General features: G+C 44.5%; 1 protein-coding gene across 3 annotated transcripts in view; it reads left to right on the top strand.

Moving 5' to 3' along the window:
• Positions 1-15,733, top strand: part of COBL (cordon-bleu WH2 repeat protein) — a 960,165-nt gene that overhangs the window by 711,342 nt on the left and 233,090 nt on the right. For all 3 annotated transcript variants that reach the window (XM_078688123.1, XM_078688124.1, XM_078688125.1), the window contains one exon: positions 14,001-14,118. In XM_078688123.1, coding sequence (XP_078544249.1) covers positions 14,001-14,118 — 118 coding nt within the window. The remainder of the gene's footprint in view (positions 1-14,000; positions 14,119-15,733) is intronic.

Genomic DNA, 15,733 nt, shown 5'->3' with positions numbered 1-15,733 from the left:
ACTATTTCGTAAGTTAAGAACTGGCCTGGGTGTAGATCATTAATCTTTGATCAAATTCTCAAAAGGAGTCAGAGTTGAGTCCCGGTAGCAGTCCCCTGCCGTCTCCAGCCCGGCCTCGATCCAGGCCCTCATTAGTGCTGGAGTCAGCATCACCTTCGGGTTACCATGAGGGAGGCCCACCAGATGCATAACGTGGGAGTATAAAGGAGTTTTCCCTGCCTTAACGTGACTATGTTCCCAGCAGTCAAGTGTGGTTTGTAATAAAGATAGGTGGGAATGGTCACCGCTAGGTCCATCATTTTGTCCAACAACAAGTCAGTATGGTTCCCTAGTTCAGTTATATCGGTCCCCTTTGGTCCTGTGCCCCTGTGCCCACCAACCATTGTGCCAGCCACTGCAGTTCAGCGGCAACAAAATACATTTCAAAATATGGTACCCCAAGACCCCCTTCGGTAGGTGGTCACCGTAAGGTCTCTAAGGCCACTTTCTGTCTCCCCTTATACAAAATTAGATCTGGCAACAGTGAGTCTAGTTGTCAAAACCAGGAGGCAGAAATTTTGATGGGGAGGTTAGCAAAAAAGTAAAGTCATCTTGGTAACATAATCATCTTAGAAAGGGAGACTCGGGCCATTATTGGCAGTTGGAGAGAACACCGAAAACGGACACTTGATGTCAGGGATCTGAGAGCCTTTACGAGGTTACCCATGCGTAAATCGTCCAGCGAGTGGTAGAACTGGATTCACAAGCAGCAAAAGGTTGAGGGGGCCCGTTAATTTCATACACCATGTGTGGGGTGCAAGCCCTGTCAGCAGAGACCGGGAAGAGAGATGTCTCGGATGCGATTCACTTTAAGGGCAGACAAATGCCCGAATCGCTCCAGAAAATCTATCCCTGTTGCAGTTCCCACTGTTGCATCATTAAGATAAATCAGCAGGTCATCTGCGTATAGGCAAATTATATGTTTGATTCCTCCCACGGCTATGCCGAGTCCCCAGCCACCCTGTCTAAACATCGCCGCCAGGGGCTCCATCATTAGTGCAAACAGGAGGGGCGACAATGAGCAGCCTACCGCGTACCCTGGAAGATCCTGTATTGTGTAGACACTGTCTTACCTGCCTTTACTCTGGCAATGGGACGGTTGTAGAGTAGCTTCACCCATTTTACCCAGCCCTCCCCAAGGCCCATGTGTTCCATAGTTGCAAACAAATAGTCCCATCTGACTGTGTCGAAAGCCTTTTCGAGGTCCACTGACAGTAGGGCCTCCTCTGGCGTTGATCTAGCATACAGATGGTACAGCACTGAGTACATTCTACGCATATTAAATGATGTGCTTCTGTCTGGAACAAAGTCATTCTGGTCCATATGAACCAAGCCCAGCATGTGTGGCAGTATACGGAGCACTAAGACCTTACTAAGGATTTTAAAGTCCAGGTTAAGCATGGAGAGAGGTCAAAAGTCTGTGACCGTCGCCTCTGCTGCAGGCTTCTCCGGCAGCAGAACCACTAATACACTCTGTGTGGTCTCCGGGAGGCGGCCCAGTTCCAGGGGGTCGGTGTATAGCCTCTCAAAGTGTGAGGCGATTTTCGTAGTGTAGGTGGACTAAAATTCCGCCGGAAAGCCATCCGGTCCTGGGGTATTCCCTTCGGCCATGCTTTTAATAGCCACCTGGATCTCGTCTACTGTCATTGGCCCTCCTAGCGTCTCCGTCACCTCTCTATCATGCACCCAGGGGGCATATCACTTGCACAAAATCTCTCTGGGTTCCACAGGGTGCCGGGGTTGGGGCCCTGTAGAGGTCTGTGTAGTAGCTACAAAAAGAAGCATTAATGGCCTCAGGTGTATAATGTGGGTCTCCTGCCACTGACTGGACTTGTGTGATGAGGGACCCTTGTGTCTCCAGCCTGACTAACCATGCCAGTAATCTTCCTGGCCTCCCCTCCTCTTCCTGAACCTTAGTGCGATGTCCCTTGTAATCATGACAGCGCAGCCTACTAAGTGCCTGATGATACAATGCGCATGTTTGTTTCAGGGTGTCGAATGCGCCTGGTCGGACACCTTGTTCGTTATCTAGTATATGCAAAGTGTCTTCTAGGGTTACAAGCTCTCGGCTGAGCCTCTCTGGGCTCTATCGGTTGTGTCATACAAATTCCCTTTAACATGCAAGGGCTCATACGTTGCTGAAGTATACTCAGTCTTACTTACTCTTGGCGTTGTTGAGATAAACAGTGTTCTTTTTTATGATGTATTATGGTACCTCTTCTCTATAAAGATCAATGTGCTCTCCATCAGTTTTACTCTAGCTCCGATATTGTAATATCATGGATTCTAGTTCATATTTCCCAATCCTTGGATATTCCAAGATGGCGCACGTTTACCCTGGAGCGCACTGCCAAGCACACTAATGACATATTCGCCAATACACGCACACGTGCAGTATCGTTCCCAATTAGCTTTCTAGTTTGTGCCACACAATTGTGGCATTTTACTTGCTGTTTACTGCATCCATTACTTAGTGCTTATGTAGCCACAGTTGGCAGTGTTGGACTTATTGATTATCAAGACTTGATATGGATCTTGACACTGTACTATAAAAGTGTTTCGCTTTCAATTGAAAAACCGAGTTTGCACCTTTCAGTAAGTTTTGGAGTCAGAAGTATAGTTTTTTCAGAGTACTTCAATAGTATATGCTTAACTTGACATTAGTTGTCTTTCAGTGAGCGGATTCCTGAACTTTTTGTGGGTTGGATTTACTCTTTGCACCCATGCATAGGACTACACCTATGGGTGTAGTAACTATGATGTTCGCTGTGAATCAGGGCCCGTAGAATGTATGTGTTTTCCTCGTGCTTTAAATCCCACTCATACACACCCACTTGGAGTGTGGAATTTGATCTAATGGCGAGTGAGTAAAACCCGATTTCTTCAAAGTTTTCTTTCAAGTGGCCCACATGGAAAGCAAGGTTTGAGAAGCAAAACGCACATCGTTACATTCAGTGCTGGCCGTTATACCAGGACTTGGCTGTAAAATTAATTCAGATAATATTGTTAGGGCTTGATTTCTTTAGAATGGAAGCAGTCAGCCATAACAAAGGATTTTTCAAGTTCTTTTGTTTTGGAATATGCAAGCACAAAGGAGGAAACACTGCGCCCTTTGTGTTTTACAGTTTATCTTAACCTCCTGGATTTAGCAATGTTGACATCAGAGAACGGTTTTTAACAACGTCCTTGCCCTGACCCTGAACCAGACACAATTCACTGTACATGTGTTCATGAAACTGTTTAACTAGCGCGATAGACAAGGAGGAGGAGAAGCAGGCAGACAGTGAAGGAGAAATGTGGACTAACAGGAGAACAAGCATTTACAATGCAATAGGTCTCGCATTTGATAGAGTTTCAGCTATTAGCATTGTAAATGACAATGCCTTTTATTTATGTTTTAAAAACCAAAACAATGCCAATAGCTCAAACTCGCTTAACTCGCTTAAGCCGCAAGCCCAGCTCTGCAACCCTTTACCAGCTTTCTGCAGATAACCTACAACGGTAAGGAAGCGCAGGAGCCAGTCGTTGCAAGGCGGAGGAGTGAACCAGTGGAGATGATTGTAGTGGGTGGCAACTGGAGGCTCTGGCACCATTATCATGGGGAAGAGTTGTTATAATACAGGTCAGGCTTCAGTGGTGTGGATGTTGCCATTAGGGTGGTTGAATAACCATAATATTTTTAAAGGAGGAAGTGAAGTATGTAGAAGGAAATCGGCTGAACTACTGAGGGTACAGATGAATTTAGCCTCATGGCCTAGTGAGTGTTGACCTGTGGAATAGAACTTGCCAGTGGACCCATTGTTGCCCCAAGTCTCTCATTGCCTATCCTCCACAAGACCATCAATGCTGGACTGCCAGCCCTCCATGCAGCGCATTCTAATAGTGGGTGCACTTTTTGGTACAGCTTACAGAGAAGGCATTGCTTTTGTTGTAAGCCGGAGTAGGCCCGCGTTGTGACTGCACCTCTGCTCTGAAGTGCAAAGCAGCTAGAATTGTGCTGTTGGAAGTAAAGATGCATACACTCCACGCAACAGTGTGTGTGTATACCTTTTCATACTAGGGGTGGATATGTATCTGCAGGAATCTCACCTTATTATTCTAATGAGGTATATGCAAGCAAGTGCGTCATGCAACAAGTGAAGTGCGTTCTGCATGACAGGATGGGAGAGAGGGAACGTGCACCCACCTTCCCCCACAATTTGTTTTCCAGGAGGCTCTGATAATATACTGAGGCAACAGTAGACGGAAACAAAGGACAGGGACAGAGAGATGATAGGAGACAGTAAGATGCGGGAAACAACAGTTACAACGCAACTTTTACAACGGACTACTTTTACAACGCTACTATTACAACGCAGGATCTTTTACAACGACTGCCTTTACAACGCATGGCATTACATAGCAGATGCTATTACAACGCATGCCATTACAACGTAAGTATAGGACAGTTTATCTTTTTTTAATCATTTATTTAATTTGGGTTTAGGGGTATAGGGGTATTTTAAGGGTTCAGGGCTAGGTTTAGGATATGGGGTACAGGGGTATTTTTAGGTTTCAGGGCTAGGTATGGGTTTTGGGGTACAGGGGTATTTTTAGGTTTCAGGGCTAGGTATGGGTTTTGGGGTACAGGGGTATTTTAAGGTTTCAGGGCTAGGTATGGGTTTTTAGGGTACAGGGGTATTTTTAGGCTTCAGGGCTAGGTATGGGTTTTGGGGTACAGGGGTATTTTTAGGTTTCAGGGCTAGCTTTGGGTTTTGGGGTACAGGGGTATTTTTAGGTTTCAGGGCTAGGTTTGGGTTTTGGGGTACAGGGGTATTTTTAGGTTTCAGGGCTAGGTATGGGTTTTGGGGTACAGGGGTATTTTTAGGTTTCAGGGCTAGGTTTGGGTTTTGGGGTACAGGGGTATTTTTAGGTTTCAGGGCTAGGTTTGGGTTTTGGGGTACAGGGGTATTTTTAGGTTTCAGGGCTAGGTATGGGTTTTGGGGTACAGGGGTATTTTTAGGTTTCAGGGCTAGGTTTGGGTTTTGGGGTACAGGGGTATTTTTAGGTTTCAGGGCTAGGTTTGGGTTTTGGGGTACAGGGGTATTTTAAGGGTTAAGGGCTAGGTTTGGGTTTTGGGGTACTGGGTATTTTAAGGGTTCATTTTAAAAAAAATAACTTAAAAAACATTACTTAAATTAATAAAATTAAATAAATAAATTAAATTATTATTACTTACTATATATTTAAAAATGATATACATACCTATACTTACGTTGTAATTGCATGCGTTGTAATAGCATCTGCTATGTAATGACATGCGTTGTAAAGGTAGTCGTTGTAAATGATCCTGCGTTGTAAAATTCGCGTTGTAATGGTATGCGATGTAAAAGTTCCCGTTGTAACGTCATACATCCTAAGATGCACATTAGATAGAAGAGGCCGGGGAGAGAGATGCAGGTACAGAGGTATGAAAGAGAGAAAGGGAAAGCCTAGGGGCGGGGGGAAGGGGTCAGACACGGGAGAGGAAAAAGTGCCAAAAAAATGAGAGACTGAGCATGAAAGGGGGATGAGTCATGGGAGGAACAGGGAAAGTGAAATATACTGTATTAAGCAGAGGAGCAGGAATAAAAGGAAAGAGATATTTTAAGCACAGGGTTTGATAACAGGAATAAGAGACTGCAGAAGAAATGCAGAGCACCCCAACCCGTCAGGGAGTCCAATTCAGCCCAAGGCTAATTAATGTCTGTGAGATGTTGGAGACTCGGCGCCCCACGTCCCATTTGACAGGGGACACCATCATTTTGGGTTACGTTACTGTTTCCAGATTCAACTGAAATGCTCAGAGACTCATTACATGGAGATGTTAATCCGTTTAGAGGCTGAGCTAATGCTGTGACCGAAAAGCACCCTTTGGAAATTTCAGAGTACCTCGCAGTTTCAGAAAGCAGGTTTAGGGGCGCCCAGCTTCACACTCTCACTTTCAGTGCCCACGCTTAGACAAACGCAACATTTTGAGACTTCAGAAATTAAGGGAGCTGAATGTTCCCCGGGTTCGCCATGTTTTTTTCATAGATGCAGCTCGCTCTGCAAAAGCTTTTTGTTGTATCTGCAGCACTTCCTTAGCAGCGTTATACTTTAGCGTTTTAAAAAATGCCCTTTCATTTCGAAGTGCGAAATAGCACTGAAAACACCCAACTTCTTTGGGGAACACAAGGGCAGCTGCTACTGATGGGGACAGGTTAGCGCTTCCAGGGACATTCAGCGCTGCGAGGAACGGTTAATTACAATACATTGCTCCAGAAATACAGAAATATCTGTTAAATTGTTCTTGCAGTGTTTGCCAAGCATGCCTAGTTGACATTTGAATGCTCCCGGCGCAAACTGAAAAAAATACAAAAACGGTGACAAACAAACCAAGAAAGTGTAGAGTGGTGTGCGCTCGCTGGGCAGTGGCAGCGAAGCCACGAAAGTGAAAGCATTTGTAGCCTGACCTAAAACAGATGGCAGGCTGCGGGCGCTGCTGAAGCTGCTGACTTTGGACCTGGAGAACAGGGTTCGAACCTTGGCGTGGGCAGCATTATTTAATTATTTAAAAATAAACAGCGATCTCGGAGTGGGGGTGGGGTTGGGGAGAGACAAATTAAAAACATACTCTGCGAGTCGACTAAGAGGGTCTGACAATATGCAAGGTTACCTAGGATAGGAGCATTTGCAGCACCTCAGCCAATCTTAGTGCGCCGAATACAGTTCCGACGTGCTCATTGGCTGTGGATTCCGCACGTGCCTGTAGTAAATATTGTTCCAGCGGTACCGTGGCAGATGGCGGGGGACTTCGTTCTTTGGACTCGTTGCGGGCCGGATTTTATATGACCAGTCCCTTGAAGTGAGATAGCCACGAGCCAGGCATTAGACCTCCCGGTAGTAGCAGCCGGGCCACCTATAGTCAGAAAGGGTGACGGCGGTAGAAGGGGCTGGCGATGCGGTAGCACCGTGGAAGATCGTAGAAGAGTGTTAAGAGATCTCATTTTCAACTAGGTATGTGCATGCGTGTTGGAGCTAATGGGTACTGCGCCGTGCGCGCCCACGAGGTGCAATCTGCGCTCGTGCATATTTCTTGTCCACATTCCCAAATACGGGCAACATTAGTTGTCTTCGCTGACAGCTTTCAATGCTTTCGCATTGAAAGCTAGGTCAGCTCGACCTAAAAACAGGCATGTAGAAAGACAGGCAGCTAGCCGAACTATCAAAAAGACAGGCTACTCACTGGAGGGACAAAAAGACATAGACAGAGGTAGTTAGGCAATTGAATATTTGGACTGCCTGACAAAAATAAGAGCTAGACAGACAAGAAAACAGACAAAGAGATGTACAGGTGGACTATCGGTCGGAGGGACCAGCAGGTATACAAAGAGATGAGATGTCAGATAGATAGATGGACTAAGAATCTGACAGAGAGTGTGCGACGGACAGGTAGGCGAGGAAAGAGCAAATCAATGCAGGTAGATGAAGTCGGACATGACTTAGACAGATTAGCTCATATAAAACAACATACAGGCGAAAAGACAAATATATATCACCTAGGTGCAAACCAAGAGCCGTGCAGAGCAGAGAGATAAATACAAGTGAGGTAGACAGGCAAACACCCAGGCTCACCTCAGGGGCGGCTCTAGGCTCATGGTGGTCCTGGGCAGGGATTGTAGGTAGGGGGCCCCCGGAAGAAGGGTCTGGGCAGGGCGGAGCACGGAGGCCGGTGAAGGGGGGTCAAGGTGTTTGTAAGTGGAACAGAGCCGGAGGCCGCCAAATCCCTGCCAGGGGCAGCCACGCAAATATGTATTCATCCTCAAAGGATTATATTGGTGTGGTGGCCCCTGGGGTTTGGTGGCCCTGTGCAGGTGCACAGCTTGCACATGCCTAAGGCCGGCCCTGCTCACCTACAAACGAAGCGTCAGACATGCAAACAGACAAAGTACCAAATCGATGGAGAGTCGGACAGACAGGCAGATGAAGAATTATGCGGACAGATAAAAGATAGATTCGTGTGCAAAGACATACTGACAAATCAGACAGAAGGACACATGGAAGACAAGGCAGGCATTTAGCCAAACAGACAGATAGATGAAGTTGGACAGCAGACAGACAGGTAGGTGAAGAATCACAGACGAAGCAAGAGATAATCCAAAATTCAAAGAGAGAGAGAAAAAGAGTCAGCCGGATGGATCAAAAATAAAGCAGATGGACTGTCAGTCAATCGTTCAATCAATCATGGGTTTGTTGAGCGCCATTACTCACCCCTAAGGGTCTCAAGGCGCTGGAAAGGAGGGGCGGTGCTGCTTGCAGTCCATCAAGGAAGACAGACAGAAAGAAGACGAGCCAGACATGCAGTTGAAATAGACACATTCACAGAGACAGGAATGAAGACATAAATACAAAGAGAGAGACGAAAAGATAGACAGAAGCCAATATAGCTTCCAACAGACTTATAGATGAAGAGGGCAAGGATGAAAGAAGGCAACAACCACATACAGCTGTCACCCCTACCATTGTTTTCCTTTGCCCTCTGGTGTTTTCCTGTGTTTTTTGGTTTCAGCGATAGTTTGAGGGGCAGGTAACCCCTAAGTGCCCCTCAGACTACAGATTAGGTGTCTAAGCTTCAGTCTTGATTTAACACTGATAGCCGAGAATCCCATTTGTCTCACCATCCATTCTGCTAGGAGAGTAGTGCACTTGGCCAAGTCCTGACTGGTGGAAGGTGATTTATAGAGTTTGGGGTTCCCAGGAGCACCCAGGGGAGTTAACAATACGACTCCCATCGTACAATTTCCTGAGGCTGGGAGCAAACGTGGCCCCTTCGTTTGTGTATCATTTTTGTTTATTAAGTATAGTGATTTTGAGCATTAACTTGCAGCTATTTCTGGCATGACCTTCAATGAATGATCTGACTTCAGATAAGGGATAAGAATCTTTCCAATATACCTACGTTAAGGCTGACAATAAAGATTCACATAATGCAGAGATGCCTTTCGGAAGATGGGGGATGAGTGTTGCCCACAGAGGACACTACCACCCTCCTCTTCATATTGGTGTTCCCTTTGTTTCAGGTAGTCTGGAGGGAATGCACATAATTTCCCCCCTAGAGATGTCCCCGTTTGGTTAAATTGAGCCCCTAAGCATAGGCACAGGCCCATGCCCAAAATCCTCCCTGAGGAGTGAAAACGGACCCAAGTTTGCCACCTTTGAACAGTGAATATGCATTTGCGTTGACAGGGTGCAGGTCCGCTGCTAGTCTCCCACCTTTGGTGTATAAACTGGAGGTGTCTTGCTGCTGAACTGCTTCTGAACTTGGACTTGCATAGGCCCATTCTTGCTGGAGGGTCTTCAGAGTGTAGAGATTAAGGGCTAGATGTAGGTAATCCGAAAATACCTATTCTAAAATACCGAATTTTACCGATTCGGTATTTCAGAATCGGTATTTGGGATGTAGATAATAATTCGGTAAAAAATACCAAATCGGTAAGATTTAGTATTTACCGAGTCGGTAATTACCGAATCGGTATTTGCCATTCATTTCTATGGGCCTGGAGGCCCATAGGAATGAATGTCAATTACCGAATCGGTTATTACCGATTCGGTACATACCGAAAAAGTCAAGGGTGGCAGGGTGTCACTTTGACACCCTGTTGCACCCCTGATTAGTGCTTGTGTGCCATGTGGCACACATACATGCCCTAAGGGCATGTCTGTCACATGGCACAGGTGTAAATGCACATATTTGCATTTACATAGGAATTCGTTATTTACCACCAACTAATAGTTGGTGGTAAATAACGAATCCTTAAAACCCTGTAGCACTGTTTACAGTGCTACCTACATTTCAATATACAGATTCGGTAATTTTACCGATTTGGTAAATTTACCGAATCGGTAAAATTACCGAATCGGTAAAATTACCGATTCGGTAAAATTACCGAATCTGTATTTTTTAGTGCCCTACATCTCAGTATCCAAATACCGATCGGTAACAGCCGAAAATCGGTATTTTCAGCCGTTACTGACCGGTATTTGGATACCTACATCTGGTCCTGAGTGCTGCCCAATCCCTTCTGGATGGGACCAAACCAAGACCCTGCTTGCTGATGGTGCCCTTGCCCAGAATGGAAGAACCTGCCTGCCATAAGGAGCCCCTCACAACCCTCAGCAGCAATGGAGACAGCTGCCCGGGAGAATGACGCTGCTGATTTGTTCTAGGTGGTGGTTATTTAGTCTAGTGTGCACACCCCTGCTTTTGCACCAGCTTTTATAACATGTTATATATTTCATCATTGCTACCTTGACCTTTCTGAACACGGTGGTCCTGCTATGTTGTGGTTCACTCTGAACCCCTTGAACTCATGCCCCCCAGCTCCTCTGCATTCTCACTGACTCCTTGAGGTTAGCACACATATGTATGCAAACTCAGGCGCAATATCTCCTTGCCTTGCAGTTACCTTTGATAACATTGCATCTGTAGTATTTGCTGGTCTATGCCTTTAATTAATGCCCACAAGCATATACGTTTCGGACACCTTGACGTAACTTAACAAATGCAAAGTATCCTGTTTTGGCAGGAAGGTGTTCTGATCATCAATAATTATCAGCTGTAGGTGTCTTGGAAGGTGCTCGTGAATACATAGGTTTGCAAACTCCAGATATTGTACTTATACTACATTGCATTGTTGTTGCTTTTACTTTCCGCTTGCAGGCTTGTGTGTGCATTTTCTGAGTTGAATTGAGATTAGAACCTTAAAACGTCTTGCAAACATATTAAGGTTAGCAAATGGACATGGTTAAAGTACTGAATTGTGTTTATCACTCCTCTGCTTGAACAAAGTACTGCCACTTGACATTATGATTCTCAAATTGACAGCCCTGGCTCATTGTATCATATTGTGTGGCATTGATATAGTGTATAGTACTGTGTTGTGTATTGTGTTGTACACTTTCCATTTTACCCCATCTTACTTGTCCTGCAAATATATTTTCTATTAAAGTGTAATGTACACATAACTCTCAGCTGGAAATTGAACTTTATTGTTGCTTGGTTTACTCTGTTTTGCTCTGCTTACCCCCTCTTGAGTTAAGCGTTGGGCTACTTACTTATGTTTAGTCGGAGCGACAACAAACTCTAAGGGAAATGTTCTCTTGTAGACTGTGTGGCTTGACTGATGTTTCCTTGGCACCCTAAGCATTCTTTCTTTTATGGATTTCTTTGGCCCCTACAATTACTCTCTCTGGGGAACGAAAACATACAGTTTCATAGCAGTTTCAGAGCGCACCTGGAGATCAGCCCCTTCAGCATTGCACCTTAAAGCTCTTAAGAAAAAGAGAAATGCCTACTTTAGGAAAATCAAACACTCTAAATCAAACTTCTTTAGCCTCCAGCTAGACCAAGCAAAGAACCGATTGAGGAAATTGGTTGAGCTAATCAAAACACAATCCAAGGAACAGCCCAAACAACCACATAGCTCATTGCTCGATACGCCATCCTGTGAAGCCTTCTCAGCCTTCTTTACCCTAAAGACCGACAACATCAGGATGGATCTCCTAAAAGACCTTAGCCTTTACGCTAGTCCACACAGCATAACTCCCACTGAAACAAAAAACAATGCTGCATGGTCCTCATTTGACACCTACTCAGAAGAAACAATTGGCAAACTGCTCAGTACACTGAAACCTTCTAATCACCTCACAGACCCTCTTCCAGCTAACGCTGTAAAAGATTTTATCCCTCTGCTCCTCCCACTGTGGACCAAAATTGTTAACAGCTCACTTCAACAAGGACTCATCACTGACTCCCTCAAAGTGGGTCAAGTCACTCCTATTATCAAGAAACCAACAGCGGACCCCACGGACCTGAACAACTATCGTCCTATTACCAATATCCCCACCCTGGCCAAACTGTTGGAAAAATGCGTACAACTCCAGCTAACAAAACACATTAAAAAGTTTGACCTCCTCAATCTTCATCAATCAGGCTTCCGATCAGGTCACAGCACAGAGACAGCTATGACACACATAATTGATGAGGCCCTCCAAATCCTAGATCAGAATGATCCCTGCCTCCTCATCCTACTTGATCTATCCTCAGCATTTGACACTGTCAAACACGAGAGCTTACTCGAGCTGTTAAATTCTAGAATGGGTCTATCAGGGACCGTTCTCAAGTGGTTTACCTCCTTTCTGCATAACAGATCACAGAAATTCAAGAGCAACAACTTGATGTCCTCACCTATGCCTGTTACATTAGGCGTCCCACAAGGCTCTTCCCTATCCCCAACATTGTTCAACCTATTCATGGAGTCTCTCTCCACCTTGTTACAAGCATCCAATGTACACTTTCATATGTATGCTGACGACACCCAGCTCTATCTCAAATTACAATCCCCCGAAGACATCAATTTGCTGAATTCAACGCTCAGAAACACCCAAACATGGCTGGCCGAAAATCACCTCAAACTTAATGCTCAGAAAACTGAGTTCCTTCTGATCACACCTCCCGCAAAAATCTCCACCACACAAACCTGGCTCAAAAACCTAACTGCACTCAACATCCAACCTACCATCGTAGACTCCGCGAAATCCCTTGGCATCACCCTGGACACCAACCTCAATATGCAACACCATATCAGCAAGGCAATAAAGGGAGCTAACTTCCAAATAAATACTCTGAGGAAACTTAAACCTTTCCTCCCTGCTAAAGACTTCCAAACTGCAGTACAAGCCCTAGTCATTCCTCGGAGAGACTACGGAAGCGTCGCCCTCTGCGTACTACCCCTATCAACAACCGCACCCCTAAAAGCCTCACTGAACTCTGTTGCGAGACTCATCACTGGTTCAAAGAAATGCTCCCATATCTCCCCTGACTTGAGATCCCTGAACTGGCTGCCTTTCGAAGCCAGAATCCATTTGAAAATCACCTGTATGACTCACAGTGCTATACACCATAACTCACCCAGCTACCTCACTCAGAAGCTGACCATCTCAGGTGGCTCAAGAAACACTAGAAGCACAAAAAACCTTCTTCTGAAACCTCGAAGATTTCGGAAAGAAAAAACTTATAAACGATCCTTTTCAGGAATGGCACCCAGGATCTGGAACTCACTCCCCTCAGAAACCAGACTTATCTCCTCCACTTCATTTTTCAAGAAGGAAGTAAAATCTATCCTCATGGCTAAATTCACTTGAACATTGATCCTGGATATTTTTGCACCTTTGTATTATCTGTATGTATCTGTTTGATTTAGTATGCTCCTCGTTGTAACTTCCCCCCTTTTTAGATGCCTTTTATTTACTTTCATTTATGTCGTGATCAGATACTTTGTTCAATACCTGCTTGTTTTTCTTCTCCATTGCTTTTGTGTTCTGTAAAGCGCTCTGTTATCTGCAAAGATCTTGTTCGCGCTGTATAAAACTCTCAAAATAAAAAAATAAAAAAATGACATTAAGTAAAAAGACAACACTTGAATGGTACTTACCCAGAAAGCCAATCAAACTATTAGCTTCCAAACCAACCTAAATTACACCTACTTGCACATGATTTTCATTGGCTGGTAACGTGCATGATTTTGTTGCAGAGAAGAAATAGACAAGTAATACAGTGGGCTTTTTCTGTGCGACCATAATGATAGGCATAGTAACATAGATTCAGCATAAAACCTTATAATGTTTCAAAACACACTCCTTCAACCGAGAAAGCTGGAGACAAATATTATTTTACATGTAAAGTGATAAAACATGGCTGCAGCTGAAGTTTAATGATTTTCTGAAAAGAGATGAAAAACAATGCTTGTGCACAACATTTACACATGGACTTTCGATAATGTGGCCGAGTATTACCTAGTTATGTCAAGTAAAACAAACCTACATTAAGCATTATTTTTCACATGTTTCACTCAGCTGTATTGAACATTTTGTTAAAATATGTGTTTTTTATTACTTTTAAGATCTTGCAAGCCTCACAGAATGACTTGCAGAAGAAAAAGAGGCGTGCCCCTGCGCCGCCTGTGCAGGCGATGCCAAACAACACAGTAGAGGAAAAGGAAAACAGGAGAAGTGCCATTGGTGAGAAGGACATCTTTTCTGCTTGTGTGTGACCAGTTTTCTATAGTTCCTAGTTGTGCATGAATACTGTGGTTTTACTAACAATTTCTTGCATGAACTGCTCACAGAACTCAGTTAACTCTGACTAAAAGCAGGGCCTCTAGTTGAGCCAGTCTGAGTTTGAGAGAATGGTGGGTGCATGACTGTGTGAAGGAGAAGCTACATCTGTAACCAGCGACGTTGCAGACTCTTTGGGAAAGTTAGTTTGGGGGGGGATAGGGTATACTGTTTGTGGTGTTTATAACATTTCAATTGAGGTAAACCTCCAATATTCAGTGATAAGATAATAGTCATGATCTAAACTTGCAATAACAATGGCTTAGTTGAGATTCTTTGAGAAAGTTAACCTGAAAGCGAACACTACTCTTACTACTTGATTAGGAGGTCCTTATGGGGTTGAGATTGATATGGACAATCATAAATGCTGATATTGTGGCATAAGGTATTTACTTCATTCCATAAATGCATCATATTCATAGTTATCAATTGGAAATGGGGTAAAAGATGCAGAATTTCTAACTGAATTTCTCTTCTCTCTGGAACTACCAGAATGTTTTCCTCCAGTAGATCTTATTGAGGTTGACCTGCCAAAATTGCAAGGGTGTAATGTTTATTGCACTCGCTACTTACTTCATGTGGAAACCTCTGCACTGATTTGAAGATGTATTGAAATTTTACATCATAGCATTAAATATTGCCTTCGTCATGCACACATGAAGGGTGTCTACTCATTTATGTTTTCCTCTCTGGATTTTACCCATCTGGCGACAGCTCTTAGCAGGGAATCCTTTATACCTCCATTAGAAAGTCTCAATGTTATATTGCTTCTTCGCATGCCAAAGCATCATTCAACTTACAGTTAGGGGAAGCACCAGGGTTACACCGGCGAAGCCACCACTGACAGTGCTAGAGTAAACCTTTGACCTGGTATCCCATCCTCCTAAGGTCGCCAGGTCACAGTGACATTTATCCCGCCCTGTTAAGTGTGTGGGGCAACTGTCACTGATTTTGTCTGGCCATGTCTACCACACAGTGCGTGGCAGGACACATTCAACAAAACAAAAATAAAGATTGGCCTCCAGGCATAAGGAGAAAAACCTCTGCCTATCAGCCCATTTGTTTTTTATTTAGAAAGAACAAGCTCTTCCTTTGGGAGTTTGTTTTCGCTAAAAAAAATGTTAGCTGAGCGGGCGCTTTAAACATGGCACCCGCCTGGCAAATCTGCATTGTTGTGAAGGGAGCTATGACAACAATGTTGACTACTCACAGCACACAGATACCCTCCAGGAAGGTGGGGATTTCTAACTAAGGGAGATGATCCTCCAGAACTGTAGAGGAGGCTGTAGCCTCCACCCCCTGCTGGACTGGCGCGCTATCCATTGAGGTGTAAATCACCCCCATGTAATTTAAGTGCTCATGGTCTCTATTGCCACAAACTGGAACATTGGAGCATTAGCCAGGATGCCAGAAGCTGGAAAAGTTGGCATTATCTGGCTTTGGAATGCCTTTAAGGGAAGGGATGCATTTACCATATGATGGCCGTCATCTCTGAGGACCTGTTTTTTTGTATACATTC

This window comes from Lissotriton helveticus, chromosome 4_1 (assembly GCF_964261635.1).
Source record: "Lissotriton helveticus chromosome 4_1, aLisHel1.1, whole genome shotgun sequence".
Classification (NCBI taxonomy): Eukaryota; Metazoa; Chordata; class Amphibia; order Caudata; family Salamandridae; genus Lissotriton; species Lissotriton helveticus.
This window is presented reverse-complemented; position numbering and strand designations above follow the sequence as displayed.